The following is a 16,234-nucleotide window of genomic DNA, read 5'->3' as shown; positions in this document are numbered from 1 at the left end:
AAGGGATGAGTTTATTGCCCGGAGCTGCTGAGCAGATCCACACATGGCCGGCCGCGAGGGTTTTCCTCCTGCAGCCCTGCGGGGTTTTGCCGCTCTCCATGGAAGCGCCCCTCCCCCGGTACCGTGCGCCCCCACTGTCCCCTCACCCCTGCGACATCCCTCCCCGCCGGTGCACGCTCCGCTGTAGCGCTGCTCCGCCCTTTGTTTTATTCTAGAGAAAGGAAAATAAGGCACGGGCTGGGGAAAAGAAAACCCCCTACCTGATCCACACACACCACAGCTAACCCAAACCTACCTCCCCGCTGCGTTCTCCAGCCCACCCGCGCTGTAGCAGAGGGCAATGCGGGGCTCTCGCCTGCTCCCCTAGCGGACAGCTGCCGCATCACCACCGCCCGACAGCACCGCCCCGCTCTCAGCATAGCTTGGGCGGCGGCGTAGTCCCGCCCCCACCCTGCTTCGAGTGGCTGGCGGCGCTCGGGCGTGTTTCTCATTGGGCCTGGTGGCGGCCGGGATATGCTTGGTAGGTTCCGCTGTGCCTGGGTGCCGGGTCAGTGGTGGAGGCTAGTTGCTGTGGGGATTGGTCTGTCATGGAGGAGCTGGACGGAGTGCGGGAGGTGGCGGGCGCTTTCGTGTTAGGGTGGCTTCGGCGGGAGAGAGCCGGTGGCGTCCTGGGAAGGTAGCCCGCATCCTTGGGTCCTTCCTCACCGATATGTTCTCTGTGGGCGGTGGCGGCGGTGCTACTGCCTCTCCAGCTCCGGGCAGGCGGTGGAGGCCGCCCTGTCGTAGCGGTCGTGTGGGGAGCGGCTCTGAGGGAGCTGGGAAGGGGTTTTGGGGGCCCTGGGGTGGTATGGGGGGGTTGCCCAGAGGTAGGGAGCGGGTGCTTGTTGGATTAGGGATGGAGAAGAGGGGGGCGATCTGAAGGGAGGCATCGGGGGTAACCCTGGGGGGGTAGGCGGCTTTGGGGTGGGAGGCAAATATAGTGTGGTCCTGAAGGAGGAGATTTGTCGGTCGGGGGGGGGCCTTTGGGCAGGCTGAGGGTGGTTGTGGTGGAAGGGCAAGTTCAGGGTTTTGGCAGTGTCTGATACTAAATCAAACGACTGTGGCAAGGACGTGTTTTGTCTTTCCGGTCAGGCTCTGAATTTGCTCCCCTGCCCGTAGGGTGGAGGTAGCATGGCGGCGCGTCTGTGAGCTTGGGGTTCTGCAGAGGACCTGAAGGGATTGGGGGGGGGGGGGGGGGGGCTAATGGTTCTTTGCTTAGGCTGTGCTTAAAAGCAGAAGTTGATATAAGTGTACGGTTTGTTATGTTGTGAGGGGAAAGTGTTTTCTTGCAAATGGTACGGGTAACGCACTGCTAAGATCAGGCTTCCTGCTCAACATCTTTCCATAAGGGGCACCGTGCAGTCCAGGGAAGTCCCATGGAAGGCCGCTGGATGTTGGTGCACCACAACCAGTGGCTTGTTTGAGTATAGCTGTAGAAAAATGTAATTGCATATACTTATTTGAGAAGTAGAAGGTAAAAACATTCAGAATTCTTTTCTTTTGCAGAGTTATCAAGTGCAGCCTGTACTTGGTCAGGACCTCATTCAGAGTCTCCATGTTGTCCCATCTGCCTGATCTGAGAAAAAGTTGGGGATGCTCTGTTTGGGCTGTGTGTTTCTAATAAGCTTTTGTTTGCGACTGAAAAAGGCAGGTGTGTATCCTTCAAGAAATAGAGGTGCAGACTAAATGGATCTAAAGACAGCAGTGTTCAATGCAGCTTGTGATGGCAAGCTGCGGCTCCTTTCCAAGTTACTGGCAAGCAAAACCAGAGAAGAGGTGGCCTTACTAATGTCAGAAAAAACCAATGGTGCCACACCGCTTTTGATGGCAGCCCGTTATGGGCATGTTGACATGGTGGAATACTTGTTGGACTATTGCTCTGCTTCTATAGAAATTGGTGGTTCAGTTAATTTTGATGGTGAAACTATTGAGGGAGCTCCGCCATTATGGGCAGCATCAGCTGCTGGCCACTTGAAGGTGGTTCAGTGTCTGTTAGATCATGGTGCATCTGTCAACAACACAACTCTAACAAATTCAACTCCACTTAGAGCTGCCTGTTTTGATGGTCACCTGGAAATAGTAAAATATCTTGTGGAGCACAAAGCAGACTTGGAAGTATCAAACCGTCATGGGCATACGTGCTTGATGATCTCATGTTACAAAGGCCACAAAGAAATTGCTCAGTATTTACTTGAGAAAGGAGCTGATGTTAACAGAAAAAGTGTTAAAGGTAAGTTCATCGCTTCATTGTTCCTTGTAGTAAATAAGGGTGAAGTTACTCATGTGTTCTTTAGGAGACTGACATCCAAAAATATTCCTCTAGTCTCATAATGTGAATGTTTTTTCCAGTAAGAGATGATGTGTATTTAGCTACATTTTTATGAGGTTTTTTCAGCATACTCATTTAATACTGGCTATAAAATGTAATTCTAAATTGATACATTTTAATCTAAAGACTTTGTATTTATGCATGTGAAAAAAGCTAATCAACTTTTGCTGAGAACTCCTATTTGTAGCAGGTTTGTGTAGTAATAAATATATGAGCATACATTGTGTAAAATTTAGGATGTTTTTCATACTGTTTTTTAACAAACCAAATATGCTGTACGTAAAATTCGCTTGTGCCATTAAGACTAGAATAGGGAAAGATGCATAAAGGAGAAGAATTCTCTTCTACATTGGAAATGAATAATCACTTTGCTCTTTACTCCTCCTCTCCCTCAAATTCTTGAATAATTTTGGATCTTATTTTCAATGTTAGTAAACAAAAATGTATTTTAGAATTAAGGAAATAAAGGTTTATATGACTGTGATCACAACAGAAAGACTTCTGGTGGTGCACAGATCATGAAGAACAGCTGTTTGCCTCTGTTTACAATTATCCTGACACATTGTTCAAAGTGAAGACTTACGTCCTTTTTGCTGTGATCATAATTATGTGGACCTCTTATTCTAATTGTTGGCTTTTGTTACATCTCAAACTTGTATGTGAATATGATATTGGCCTAAAAAGCATATTGATTATTGCAGGTTATGGTTGACTTTTTAGCTCATTGAGCCAGGATTGTGTGTCAGCAGCTTATTTTTTATATATGTTTATTAATAATAAATCTGCTAATCTTTCTGTAGCATAATACTTCAGTTGCCCTTTTCTGGCTAATTAAAATTCTAACAGTATAATATACTTAAAGTATATTTTGACAGAAAAACCTGTAGTGCCTGGCTTACTGCACAATATTGTTAAATGTCAAATATGAGAGTAATCGCTTTGAAAAAGTTGTTCAGTTAAATATGCCTTTTTTCTGCAAGTCATGGAGTTATGTGGATTTAATATAAAGAAAGCTAAACTAAAAATTTGTCATAGAGGTGGGTGGAGCAAAACACATTTTTCTTGTAAGGATTTAAGGATGTAAGCCTATGAATCATGGACTTGTGATAGGATAAAAAGGTCATGTTTCTAGACTGGGTTCTTGGAATAACAATGTATATAAAATATACATTATTTTTAGTTTAAAAGTCACCCTTTTATATGGTAGGTATGAACAGAGTAGAGCTGCCTAAATATCTGATGTAACAGGAAAGAAAAAAAACAACTGTGGATCACTTATTCCTCATTTTTGTGTCAGTGGAGTAGGCTTTAATTTACTCATCGTTATTATTCACTTTACTAGTGCATTACTTTAATTTTTATTTGTTGTTTAAATGACTGAATGGCAGCTGTGCACTCCTGAGGATTTTCTCACTGCTCTCAGGTTTCTTTTTTATCTTAATTCCTTCCTCTCTGCTCCCTTCAGTTTGTGTGACTTTCAACTTAGGAAGTTTTGCTCATGTGCCTAAGGTATTAACTGATTCTTATTTTTTAGTAATAAAAAAATGTTGGATTGGATATGTTTTAGCTCATAAAAATTCATTTTATCTTTTGGACTACAGTGTGTACAAATGCATGTGTACACATATATCTATTAGTCAAGTATGGACTGCCTTTTCATGTTTGGAAAACAATGCTCCTCTCTGATATGACATGAGCATACTTTTTGGCATCATGAAGCAGTCTGGTCTCTGAAGTTATTAAATAAGCAGTGACAAACTAAAGGAAGAGAGAAAGAAAGTGCTATAGTCGTGGTTTAGTCCCAGTCAGCAACTAAGCAGCACAGAGCCGCACGCTTGCTCCCGCCACCCCTGTGGGATGGGGGAGAGAATTGGAAGGGCCAAAGTAAGAAAACTTGTGGGTTGAGATAAGAACAATTTAATAATGAAAATAAAACAGTAATTTTCCTTTTCATTATATTATTATTATAATGAGAGAGAGGTGAAACCTTGGGAGGACGGAAAAAAACCAACCAACCAGTGATGCAACTGCTTGCCACCCGCTGACTAATGCTGCTGGTCCCCGAGCCATAATCACTGCTTCCCCTGGCCAACTTCCCCCAGTTAATGTACTGGGCATGATGTCATATGATATAAAATATCCCTTTGGACAGTTTGGATCCACTCTCTTAGATGTGCCTCCTCCCTCAACCTCAATAACCACCACCACCCTGCTTCCCATCCTTTGATAATATACACAGAGATCATTTATCATCCCCTTAGTCTATGGACCACCCCAGTAAAATGTCTGTAGAGGGTCCACAAATGGCCACAAAATGTCTACTGAGTTCATTTAGTCCATGACTTTGGGCTCCATCTATCGTACGAGTCTTTCAGGGCCGGAGAGATGGTGTGTATAGTGTTGGATAGTTGCATGCTGAAGTCAGTCCTTGTTCCATCACTGCTGCACTTTGCTTGGTTCAATTAAAGTTCATTTTTCATTAATTTGGGAGATTGTTACTATGATACCATTGATAGGACATATAGCAACCATAGCAGTGATGACATACAACATTAGATAGCAATTAACAGAATATCATTCAGTTCATTGACTTTTCACCCAAAATCAAATCCCTTTGAGGCACACATCAGACTCCTCCATCCTCCCGCATCACCCAACAAGTGCATCCAGGTCTCAGAGCAAATGCAAGTCCACAAATGGGTTTGCCTTTCCCTGAGGCAGGAAGAACCCAGACTGTTTTCGCCAGCATATTTTTTCAATGCACTACAGGGACTCTATCCCCTTCCACAGTATGTAAGGGTTCTGACTGGGTAGGGCTAGCTCGATTGGCAGATCCCCTCGTGTTGACTAACCAGGTGGCTTTTGCTAAATGTGTATCCCAGTGTTTGAATGTTCCACCCCCCATTGCTCTCAGTGTAGTTTTTAACAGTCCATTGTACCGTTCAATTTTCCCAGAGACTGGTGCATGATAGGGAATGTGATACAACCACTCAATGCCAAGTTCTGGGGCCCAGGTGTCTATGAGGTTATTTTGGAAATGAGTCCCATTGTCTGACTCAATTCTCTCTGGGGTTCCATGTCGCCACAGGACTTGTTTTTCCAGGCCTAGGATACTGTCCCGGGCGGTGGCATGGGGCATGTTTCCAGCCATCCAGTGGTTGCTTCCACCATTCTAAGCACATGGCGCTTGCCTTGGCGGGTTTGTGGGAGTGTGATATAGTCAATTTGCCAGGCCTCCCCATATTTATATTTCAGCCATCGTCCCCCCATACCACAGAGGCTTTACCCGCTTCGCTTGCTTGATTGCAGCGCACATTTCACATTCATGGATAACCTGTACAGTAGCATCCATGGTCAAGTCCACCCCTCGATCACAAGACCATCTGTGTGATGCATCTCCCCCTTGATGGCCTGAGGTGTTATGGGCCCATCGAGCTAGAAATAATTCACCCTTATGCTGCCAGTCCAGATCCACCTCAGCCACTTCAATCTTGGCAGCCTGATCCACCTGCTGGTTGTTTCAATGTTCTTCAGTGGCCCGACTCTTGGGGACGTGAGCATCCACATGCCGTACCTTTACAACCAGGTTCTCTACCCCGGCAGCAATATCTTGCCACAATGTGGCGGCCCAGATGGGTTTGCCTCTACGCTGCCAGTTGCTTTGCTTCCACTGCTGCAGCCACCCCCACAGGGCATTTGCCACCATCCAGTAGTCATTATAGAGATAGAGCACTGGCCACTTTTCCTGTTCAGCGATGTCTAAGGCCAGCTGGAATGCCTTTACCTCTGAAAACTGGCTCAATTCACCTACTCCTTCAGCAGTTTCTGCGACTTGTCGTATAGGCATCCATACAGCAGCCTTCCATCTCTGGTGCCTTCCCACAAGGCAACAGGACCCATCAGTGAACAGGGCATATTTTCATCCTGCCTGGACTGGCCCAAGGGCTACTGCATGGACTATCTCCTGTTTATTCTGTTCAAAGGCTTGTCATTGCTCAGGGCCCCGTTTGAAATCATTCTTTTTCTGGGTCACTTGATAGAGAGGGCTTATGATCATACTGTAATTTGAAATATGCATACTCCAAAAACCCACACCACTTAAACAAGCTTGTGTTTCCTTTTTGCTAGTTGGTGGAGACATGGCTGCTCTTTTGTTGATCGCATCCATTGGGATCTGACGACATCCATCTTGCCATTTGATTCCTAAGAACTGGATCTCTTGTGCGGGTCCCTTCACCTTACTTTGTTTTATGGCAAAACCAGCCTTCAGAAGGATTTGGACTATTTTCTTCCCTTTCTCAAAATCATCTTCTGCTGTGTTGCCCCACACGATGATGTCATCAAAGTATTGAAGGTGTTCCAGAGCTCCACCTTGTTCCAATGCATTATGTACTCGTTTTGAATTTCTAGCATGTCTGGCACAGCAGCACTCATTGGTGGAGTGACTTCATTCAGGCTGCAATAGCCTGCTGTTAGCCTCCACTGTCCATTAGACTTCCACACTGACCATATGGGACTGTTAAAGGGTGAGGGGGTCTTACTGAGGACTCCTTGGCTCTCCAGTTGACGAATAATCTCATGGATGTGAATCAGGGAGTCTCGCTTGGTGCAATATTGCCGCCGGTGCACTGTTTTGGGCGTGATCGGCACCTGTTGTTTTTTGACCTTCAGCAACCCCACAACAGAAGGGTCCTTAGAGAGGCCAGGCAAGGTTGACAGCTGTTTAATTTCCTCTGTCTCCAAGGCAGCTATACCAAAAGCCCACCTGTACCCTTTTGGGTCCTTCAAATACCCTCTCCTGAGGTAGTCTATGCCAAGGATGCACGGAGCCTCTGGGCCAGTCACAATGGGGTGCTTTTGCCGCTCATTGCCAGTTAGGCTCACTTCGGGATCCAATACAGTTAGCTCTTGGGATCCCCCTGTCACTCCAGCAATGCTGATGGGTTCTGCCCCTATATAGTTTGATGGCATTAAGGTGCACTGTGCGCCAGTGTCAGCTAAAGCTTTATACTCCTGTGGGTCTGATGTGCCAGGCCATCGGATCCTCACAGTCCAGTAAACTCAGTTATCCCTTTCCTCCACCTGGCTGGAAGCAGGGCCCCTCTAGTCCCGATCATGGCATTTGCGACTCACTTCCTGTAAATATGAATGAAGATTATCTCTATTAAGCTCAGAAATAAAATCAGTGGTTCTACTCCTCTGTCTGGGGACTTGCTCACTGGAAACTGGAGCAGCAGCTTTCCTGGAAGAGCCTCCCTGAGTGACTGTTCTTCCTTGCAGTTCACATACTCGTGCCTCTAGGGTCGAGGTAGGCTTGCCATCCCACCTCATCATGTCCTCTCCATGGTCATGCAGGTAAAACCGTAGGGTGCCCTGTTGTGTTTATCCTCTCCTTTGAGCAGAAGAACGCTTATTCCTAATGGCTGAGACACTACTCCATAGAGGTGGGGAGCAGGACATATCTTCTTTCAGTTGCTGGACCTCTTGGGACAATTTCTCCACAGCAGAGATGAGGGAGGGGGAGAGGTTTGCTTCATTATCCCCGAGTTTATCATTCACCTCTGCCACTGTTCGTGCCTCGTCCTCTCTCCAGGACATTACTGCCAATGAGGTTGCATATGAGGATGGTGCGCTCTGTACAAACTTCCACCACATGGGTCGTGTGCACTCAGCTTCATCTGGATCTTTGGGTGTCTGTTGATCGTCCAGGTCACCATAAATCACCTCAAGCACGGCTAATTCTCTCAGGTACTGGATGCCTTTCTCACAGTTGTCCATTTTCCTAGGCGATATGTAACATCTTCTTTGAAGTGATACCTTTCTCTCACACTGGACAGGAGTCGCCTCCAGAGACTGAGGGCTTGTGTTTTATTTCCAATTGCTTTTACAATGGCCCCTTCCCCAGAAAGGGATCCCAGTTGTTTGGCTTCTTTTCCCTCTAATTCCAGGCTACTGGCCCCGTTATCCCTGCATCGGAGCAGCCAGGTGACAATGTGCTCACCTGAATGACGTCTGAAATATTTTCGCATATCTTGCAAGTCACTGAAGGACAGGGATCGGGTGGTCTATATTTCATTTATGACTTCTTCCTCCTGTCCTCGTGACGGCCCTGCTTTTTCATCATCCCGTTCTAAACGACTTGACGTCCACTTCCAATATTTCTTCTTGTGTATGGGGGCAACTGATACTGGCACGGGTTGATTCTCTGAGTCAGGTCCAGTAGTTGTCATGGGGGTTTGAGTGGCCGCAGTGCCTGTCACTTTGCCTTTCAATCCAGAGACCACCTCTTCCCCTTGCGAGCACCGAATACTGTTGAGCAGGGCTTGGTACACATGGGCCAGGCCCCAGCACGTTGCAGTGATCTGTGTCTCTCTGGAATTGCTGGGGTGATAACATACTTTCTCCAAATATTCTACTAGTTTTTCAGGATTCTGCACTTGTTTGGGGGTGAAACTCCAAAACACTGGGTGTGCCCACTGCCCTAGGTATTTGCCCATGCTATCCCACATGCCCTGCCACTCGTAACTATCAAGCCTTGGGGAAGATTCCTGGATGATATTCTTAAGTAGCTTTCTAACCTTAGTCAAAACTTAAGCAATATGTCCAAAAACTAACAATAAGTATATCTTAACTACCCAAGGATGTTCAAGATACAAAAAGGTTGTTGCAATAAAGGCGGAGACATCATAGAAGAAAGTTGCAAAGATACCATTCTGTATTTCCTCCATATAAAGTCTCTCCGAGGAGGAAGTATAATTGCTAATTGCCTCAACAAGGTGGTATCCAAAGTACAGTAATGGTTTCAGCAAAAACCCCAAATACCAGATAAAGCTGAAACCAGTGTTTGCATAACAAATCTCTTAGGCAAAACATCACTAATCACAGCAGAACACAACAGACTAAACTAACCCATACCAATCTTATCACATACTGCAAAAATGGAGCATTGTGCTGTGACCAGCAGCTGTTATCATCCCAAACCCTTTGAGCCCCACGCTGGGCACCAAAAGAGACTGTTGTGGTTTGGCCAGCAACTCAGCCCCACACTGCCGCTCACTCACTCCCCCACCGGTGGGACAGGGGAGAGAGTCAGAACAATAAAGCTCATGGTTTGAGATCAGAACAGTTTAATAATTAAAATAAAACTATAACAACAACAGCAACAATAATGCAATGAAAAGGAAAACAATGAGAGATGCATGAAACCCGGGCCAGGCAGGGGGAAGGGAGAATGAACACCCCAGAGCCCTTCACGGGCCTCTTGCCCAGGTGGCAGAGCATGGGAAGCTGGAAAGGTCCCTGATTACTACAGGCACTACAGTGAAGAGAATTAACTCTTTCTCAACCAAAACCAGCACAAAGTGATAAACAAGATAAGAAAATTCTTCTTTTTCTTCTTTTAAAATTGTGGAAAATAGCAAAGGTACCTGTAAAATTAAAGACATTTTTAGAAAAGCAGAAAGTAGCTCAAGCAATGCTTTCAATATGAGTTAATTTGTCATTGTCTTCCTAATTTAGAGGCTTTTTCAGTACATTGCTCCTGGTTTGAGAAGCTTCAGGTCAAAACTAACAGAACTTGATATATTTCGCTGGTATGAAACAGAGGTCTCGAACAGCAAATTAATTTTGGGGTTTTTTTTTTGAGAGTTGGGGGTTTTTTTTCATTTTTTTTTTAAAAAAGCTTTTTAAAATTTTGCTTTTTAAACAAGGAATGGTATGGATAATACTGTAGTGGCAGAAACCTGAGTTTATTCATGAGGAGGAAGAACCCTAGAACTAAACTCTGAATGAGGTACAGACCACCTACCCATGTGCTTGGATCAGGAGGAACGTTCTGCATTTTGGCTGCATGCAGTTTTCTATTCTGCTGCATTGTGAAGCCTGCCAATGATCTGTAGTTAAAGGGTAGTGCTCCCTTACAGTGTTAATAGACTTCTGGAGTCTTGATTAGTGTTTTGCTGATGTGTTTCTGTGCAGTCTTCTTTGGGCTAGTCAGTGTTTGTGTGGGGGTGGGGGAGATGCTTGCTCTTGTAATTCAAGTGATAGCAGGCTTTGCGCCTCAAAATTATGGATTTGGGCTTTGTTGGTGATGTACCTGGGGCTGTGTTTGTTGGAACTGAATTTTCTGTTTTAAATTAATTTAATTTCCAAAACAGAGATATTTTGCATGCAAACCATTTTAAAGGGATGTTATACCTCTAGTCTAACTCCAGACAGAATACTTGGATGTTGCACTTTGAGAAATTGCAATGCATGTTTTGATATTTTGCATAATCATAGAATCATTGAGGTTGGAAAAGACCTCTAGAATCATCAAGTCCAACCGACAACCCAACACCACCAGGCCTCCTAAACCATGTCCCAAAGTGCCATGTCTACACGTTCTTTGAACATCCCCAGGGATGGTGACTCCACCACCTCTCTGGGCAGCCTGTTCAGTAAAGAAATTGTTCCTAATATCCAATCTAAACCTCCCCTGACGTAACTTGAGGCCATTTCCTCTCGTCCTATCACTAGTAACTTGGGAGAAGAGACCAACAACCACCTACTTGCTCTCTAGACCCTTCAACAGATTCGTTGCCCTTCTTTGGACACGCTCCATCAACTCAATTGTCCTTCTTGTAATGAGGGGCCCAAATCTGAACACAATATTCAAGGTGTGGCCTCACCAGTGCCAAGTACAAAGGGACGATCACATCCCTACTCCTGCTGGCCACACTATTCCTGACACAAGCCAGGATGCTGTTGGACTTGTTGGCCACCTGGGCACACTGCTGGCTCATGTTCAGCCAGATGTCAATCAGCACCACAGGTCCTTTTCTGCCAGGCAGCTTTCCAGCCACTCCTCCCCAAGCCTGTAGCATTGCATGGGGTTGTTGTGACCAAAGTGCAGGACCTGGCACTTGGCCTTGTTAAACCTCATACAATAGGCCCCAGCCCATCAATCCAGCCTGTCCAGATCCATCTGCAGAGCCTTCCTACCGTCGAGCAGATCGACACTCCTGCCCAATTTGGTGTCGCCTGCAAACTTACTGAGGGTGCACTTGATCCCCTCATCCAGATCGTTGATAAAGATATTAAACAAGACTGGCCCCAACACTGAGCCATGGGGGACACCGCTCGTGACCGGCCGACAACTGGATTTAGCTCCGTTCACCACAACTCTCTGGGCTCAGCCATCCAGCCAGTGTTTTACCCAGCGAAGAGTACACCCATCCAAGCCATGAGCACCCAGCTTCTCTAGGAGGATGCTGTGGGAGACAGTGTCAAAGGCTTTGCTAAAGTCCAGGTAGACAACATCCACAGCCTTTCCCTCATCCACTAGGCGGGTCACCTGGTCATAGAAGGAGATCAGGTTGGTCAGGCAGGACCTGCCTTTCATAAACCCATGCTGCCTGGGCCTGATCCCCTGGTTGTCCTGCACATATCTGGTGAGCTCACTCAAGATAAATTGCTCCATAACCTTCCCCAGTACCGAGGTCAGACTGACTGGCCTGTAGTTCCCTGGATCCTCCTTCCGGCCCTTTTTGTAGATGGGCATCACATCATCAAGCCTCCAGTCATCTGGGACCTCCCCTGTTAACCAGGACTGGTGATAAATGATGGAGAGTGGCTTGGCAAGCTCCTCCGCTAGCTCCCTCAGCACTCTCGGGTGGATCCCATCTGGCCAAATAGACTTGTGAGTGTCCAGGTGGCTCAGCAGGTCGTAAACTGCTTCCTCCTGGATTATGGGGGGTTTATTCTGCTCCTCGTCCCTGCCTTCCAGCTCAGGGGGCTGAATACCCTGGGGATAACTGGTCTGACTTAAAGACTGAGGCAAAGAAGGCATTTAGTACCTCATCCTTCTCCTCATCCTCGGTGGCAATGTTCTCCTCCGCGTCCAATAGAGGATGGAGATTCTCCTTGGATCTCTTTTTGTTGCTAATGTATTTGTAAAAACATTTCTTGTTATCCCTTATAGCCATGGCCAGGTTGAGTTCTAGCTGGGCTTTTGCCTGTCTAGTTTTCTCTCTGCATGACCTAATGAGATCCCTGTACTCTTCTTGTGTTACCTGCCCCTTCTTCCAAGAGCGGTAGATTCTCCTTTTTTTTCCTGAGTCCCAGCAGAAGCTCCCTGTTCAGCCAGGCCGGTTGTCTTCCGTTCCAGTTCATCTTGCAGCACCTGGGGACAGCCTGTTCCTGTGCCTGCAACACTTCTTGAAGAAAGCCCAGCCTTCCTGGGCCCCTTTGCCCTTCAGGACTTCCTCCCAAGGGACTCTCCCAACCAGTGCCCAGAACAGGCCAAAGTCTGACCTCCAGAAGTCCATGGTAGTAGTTCTGCTGACCCCCCTCGTTACTTTGCTTTCTCCCTTTTCATCAGAGCTGCTCTAATAATGGAGGCTCGTTCCCTTCCTTTCTGCAATTAAGTTGTTAAGCTATAGATCAAGTACACAAGCTTTGATAGCCAGGATGGTGTGTTCATAATGGCGCAGGGAATAAGGACTCTTTTTCAAAAAATAATTATTTGAAAGGCAGATTTTTTTTCTGAATGTGGCTTGTAACTCTTTCCATTGCTGAGTTGCTTGGAACGTGGTCTCTTTCACATCAAGAAGATACTCCTGGGTTTTACTGATGGTCTTTACTACCTCTGTCTCCCGTCAGTTGTTAACAGACACATCTGCTAGCTAAAAGACTATTTTTTCCCCCTTCTAAGTATTAGAAAATATAAGAACTGCTGGACTAATCCAGCAGTATTCATTTAGATACCTCTTGAGATCTGCACAAGAACGTTTGGTTGGAAACCCTTTTTTTTGTTGTTTATCATACTCCATACTACCATAAAAGTTAGGGGAATTATGTATTTTGAAAATGCAAAATAATGCTATGACTCGAAGTCTTGTTGTTCTTAAATACCATTAGCTATGGTGCAGTAATTGATTATAATGGCTTTGTAAAATAATGTGGCGAATGAGGCTTGTTTGGTTTACTTGCTCATTTTGGAAAGTTTAGAAGTACACAGACCTCAGTCTCTATGAGTACCTTATCAAGGTTATACATATAGTAGTACTATATCAAGAACTAGCACTATTCCAGTGTTATCATTTATGTGGGAGACTGAAAAGCATAATACTCAAACCTGCTTGGGGGGGCAGGGGGAGTTTTTTACAGACTTGGCAGACCAAGAAGTAGGGGGATTATATGGATGCACCATCTTTGCTGTATGACCAGTGTGGTTTAGTATACATGAAAATTAATTAATCTTCCCTTGCAGTAAACATCAAGGAATCTGACAGATTTGTTGAGTTTGGTGGGTTTTTTTGGTTGTGGGGGTGTTTTTTGTTTTTTGTTTGTTTGTGTCTTGTCTGTTTGGCAAGATTAATTTTGGAAAAAACAAGCAAAAAAACAAATTTAAAAATTCTGCTCTTTTTTTCCCTTGTGAATAAAGGCCTTATTCCATCCAGTCAAACTGAAGTGAGGTGCAGCCACTACTGTATATCAGTAGTTGTGAAGCAATTTTAAGAACTTTGGTGTTACTAGTGGATTTTGATTTGTTTGTCTTTAAGATGCTTTTATGTTATGACTTTTCTAATATCTTGAAAATATTGACTTGAAGGTAGAAAATAGAGGATTGTGAGTGATAACATATAAAGATGAAATAGCTGTGACCTAAGGATGACTAGTATTTTAACAAGTACAGTATGGTCTGTATTAAAACATTTTTGAGAGGGTTTTTTATTTTTTAAATCAACTAACACCTCAAATACAACTTAAACTATGTACACTAATATTTTGAAATTTAAATGTTAAATGTAAATTTGCCCAGCTAACACAAGATTCTGACATATATTGGTGCAAACACTTGTAGTTCTGATTCTTTTTCATCCCAGGCCATGTCTAGACTGGCATTGGAATTGGCACCCTCCAAAAAGAGCTTTCTTGTGTTTCAGAGCTCTGCTGATAGTGAGGTAATATGGACTTGAATACACCCTAAACTGGCTACATTAACTGGTGGCTCAGCCTCCACCCAGACGGATCTGGTTTTGGCTTCATCACTGAGTGTTCCAGAAGTGCAGATGGCCCGAGGAGCCAGTCAGTATTTACGTCTGGTTTGACAGCTATAGTTAAATTTTAACTAGACTTTCTCCAGCACAGCAAGATGACCGTCATGGTTTTAGCTGGGATAGAGTTAATTTTCTTTACTGTAGCTAGCATAGTGCTGTGCTTTGGACTTAGTATGAAAACAATGTTGATAACACGCCAATGTTTTGGTTGTTGCTGGGTAGTGCTTGTACTGGTCAAGGACTTCTCTAGCTTCCCATGCTCTGCCGGGTGCAAAGAAGCCGAGAGGGGAGGGGGCACAGCTAAGAGAGCAGATTCAAACTGGCCAAAGGGGTATTCCATATCATATGATGTCATGTCCAGTATATTTACTAGGGGGGAGCTGGCCGGGGGCTCAGGATCTGGCAGCATCGGTTGGCAGTTGGTGAGCGGTTGTATCGCTTGGGGTTTGGTTTTTTGTTTGTTTGTTTGTTTGTTTTTTCTGGGCTTCATTTATCTCTCTCGTTATTTTCCTTTTTATTATATTATTATTATTATTACTACCATTATTACTATTAATATTTTATTTTAATTATTAAACTCTTCTTATCTCAACCCACAAGTTTTTCTTGCTTTTGCTCTTCTGATTCTCTCCCCCATCCCACAGGGGTGGGAGCAGTGAGTGAGCAGCTGTGTGGTGTTCAGTTGCCAACTGGGGCTGAACTACAACAATGACTTTTATAATGTGTCTGTGTATTGGCAAGCTGGTTCTGTGTATTTGTCTGCTTTTGATCTCTTTCCACCTTAGGAATTTAAAGGTCTCATGCTTGTCAATTGGGATGTATGAACAGTTTTCTTTATAGAAAGAAGGAATTATAATTAATAAACTACAGTTGACAAACCAAATTTTTAAGCCACCTAAATTTGTAAAAATATCTGTTCCTGTTACTGGTAATTTTGTTGGACTCGGTAGAAACTGTAGTGTGACTAGACCAGTTTATAGGTGAAGCTCCTGTCACTGACGACTTAATGTTCCATTAGTGACAAAGATTGCCTAGGAGTTTTGAGACTGAAAATCACTTCCTATTAAGACCTGGTTTTAGTTTCATGAGTCTTGACCTAACAGATAATTTTGGGTGCCACTTTGCATGGGGTGTCTTCTTCAGCCTACTTTTTTTGTAAGTGATAGTAAAATAGTTGGCCACTATTCAGAAATGTACTAGAAAAAGAACATTTAGCAAGTTAAGCTCACTGTATGTTAATAAACAATCTAATGCTTTGTGGGTTGGATTTTGGTTGTTGGTTTGGGTTTTTTGGGGGGGGAGTTGGGGGTTGGGTTTTTTTTGTGGGGGGTTTAATGCTTGGAACTTGCACTTAAAAATTGTTTGAGGGGATAAAATGGGATCACGGCTCCTGTTTTACTATAATTGTAAAAACCTGTTAACCTTTAGTCATAGTCTTTTGAAAATAGCTTTTTGCACGCCTTTGGTATGAATTTGATTAGTGTGGTAGCTAAATTCTTATTATCCAGCATGCTTGGATTGAGACTCGGTTTATCTTGAATAACTACTGTTCTTCCTTACCACTGTCTGGTTACTGGTATTGAGAGCAATAAGCAAGTCTTGAAATGTGCTGTCAGTTCTTCCTCTGATGGTCCACAAGCAAGTTTGAGGAAGAAGCAGCAGATTAATTTGCATGTAAAGTTTCAGGAATTGAAAGATTAGAAGAGAAAGTGAGGAGGGGACTGCTGGAATACTAGCAGAGGAACAGAGGCTGTTCTGTGCCCACTAGAACACTTTCATCTAAATAAACCTTGAGTTTCTACATCCTTCTGCTGTATACCAAAAC

The 16,234-nt window shown here is 44.6% G+C and overlaps 1 protein-coding gene across 2 annotated transcripts in view; it reads left to right on the top strand.

Annotated features, from left to right (window-relative positions):
• The first annotated feature begins 1,571 nt into the window (after window positions 1-1,571).
• Window positions 1,572-16,234, top strand: part of LOC104045056 (protein fem-1 homolog C) — a 37,140-nt gene continuing 22,477 nt past the window's right edge. The window contains exon 1 of one of the 2 annotated variants that reach the window (XM_064438226.1): window positions 1,572-2,269. In XM_064438226.1, coding sequence (XP_064294296.1) covers window positions 1,726-2,269 — 544 coding nt within the window. In that variant the 5' untranslated portion in view covers window positions 1,572-1,725. The remainder of the gene's footprint in view (window positions 2,270-16,234) is intronic. The other variant, XM_009504983.2, reaches the window with a different exon arrangement.

This window comes from Phalacrocorax carbo, chromosome Z (assembly GCF_963921805.1).
Source record: "Phalacrocorax carbo chromosome Z, bPhaCar2.1, whole genome shotgun sequence".
NCBI lineage: Eukaryota > Metazoa > Chordata > Aves > Suliformes > Phalacrocoracidae > Phalacrocorax > Phalacrocorax carbo.
Note: the sequence above shows the minus strand (reverse complement) of the source record. Positions and strands in the feature narration are given on the sequence as shown.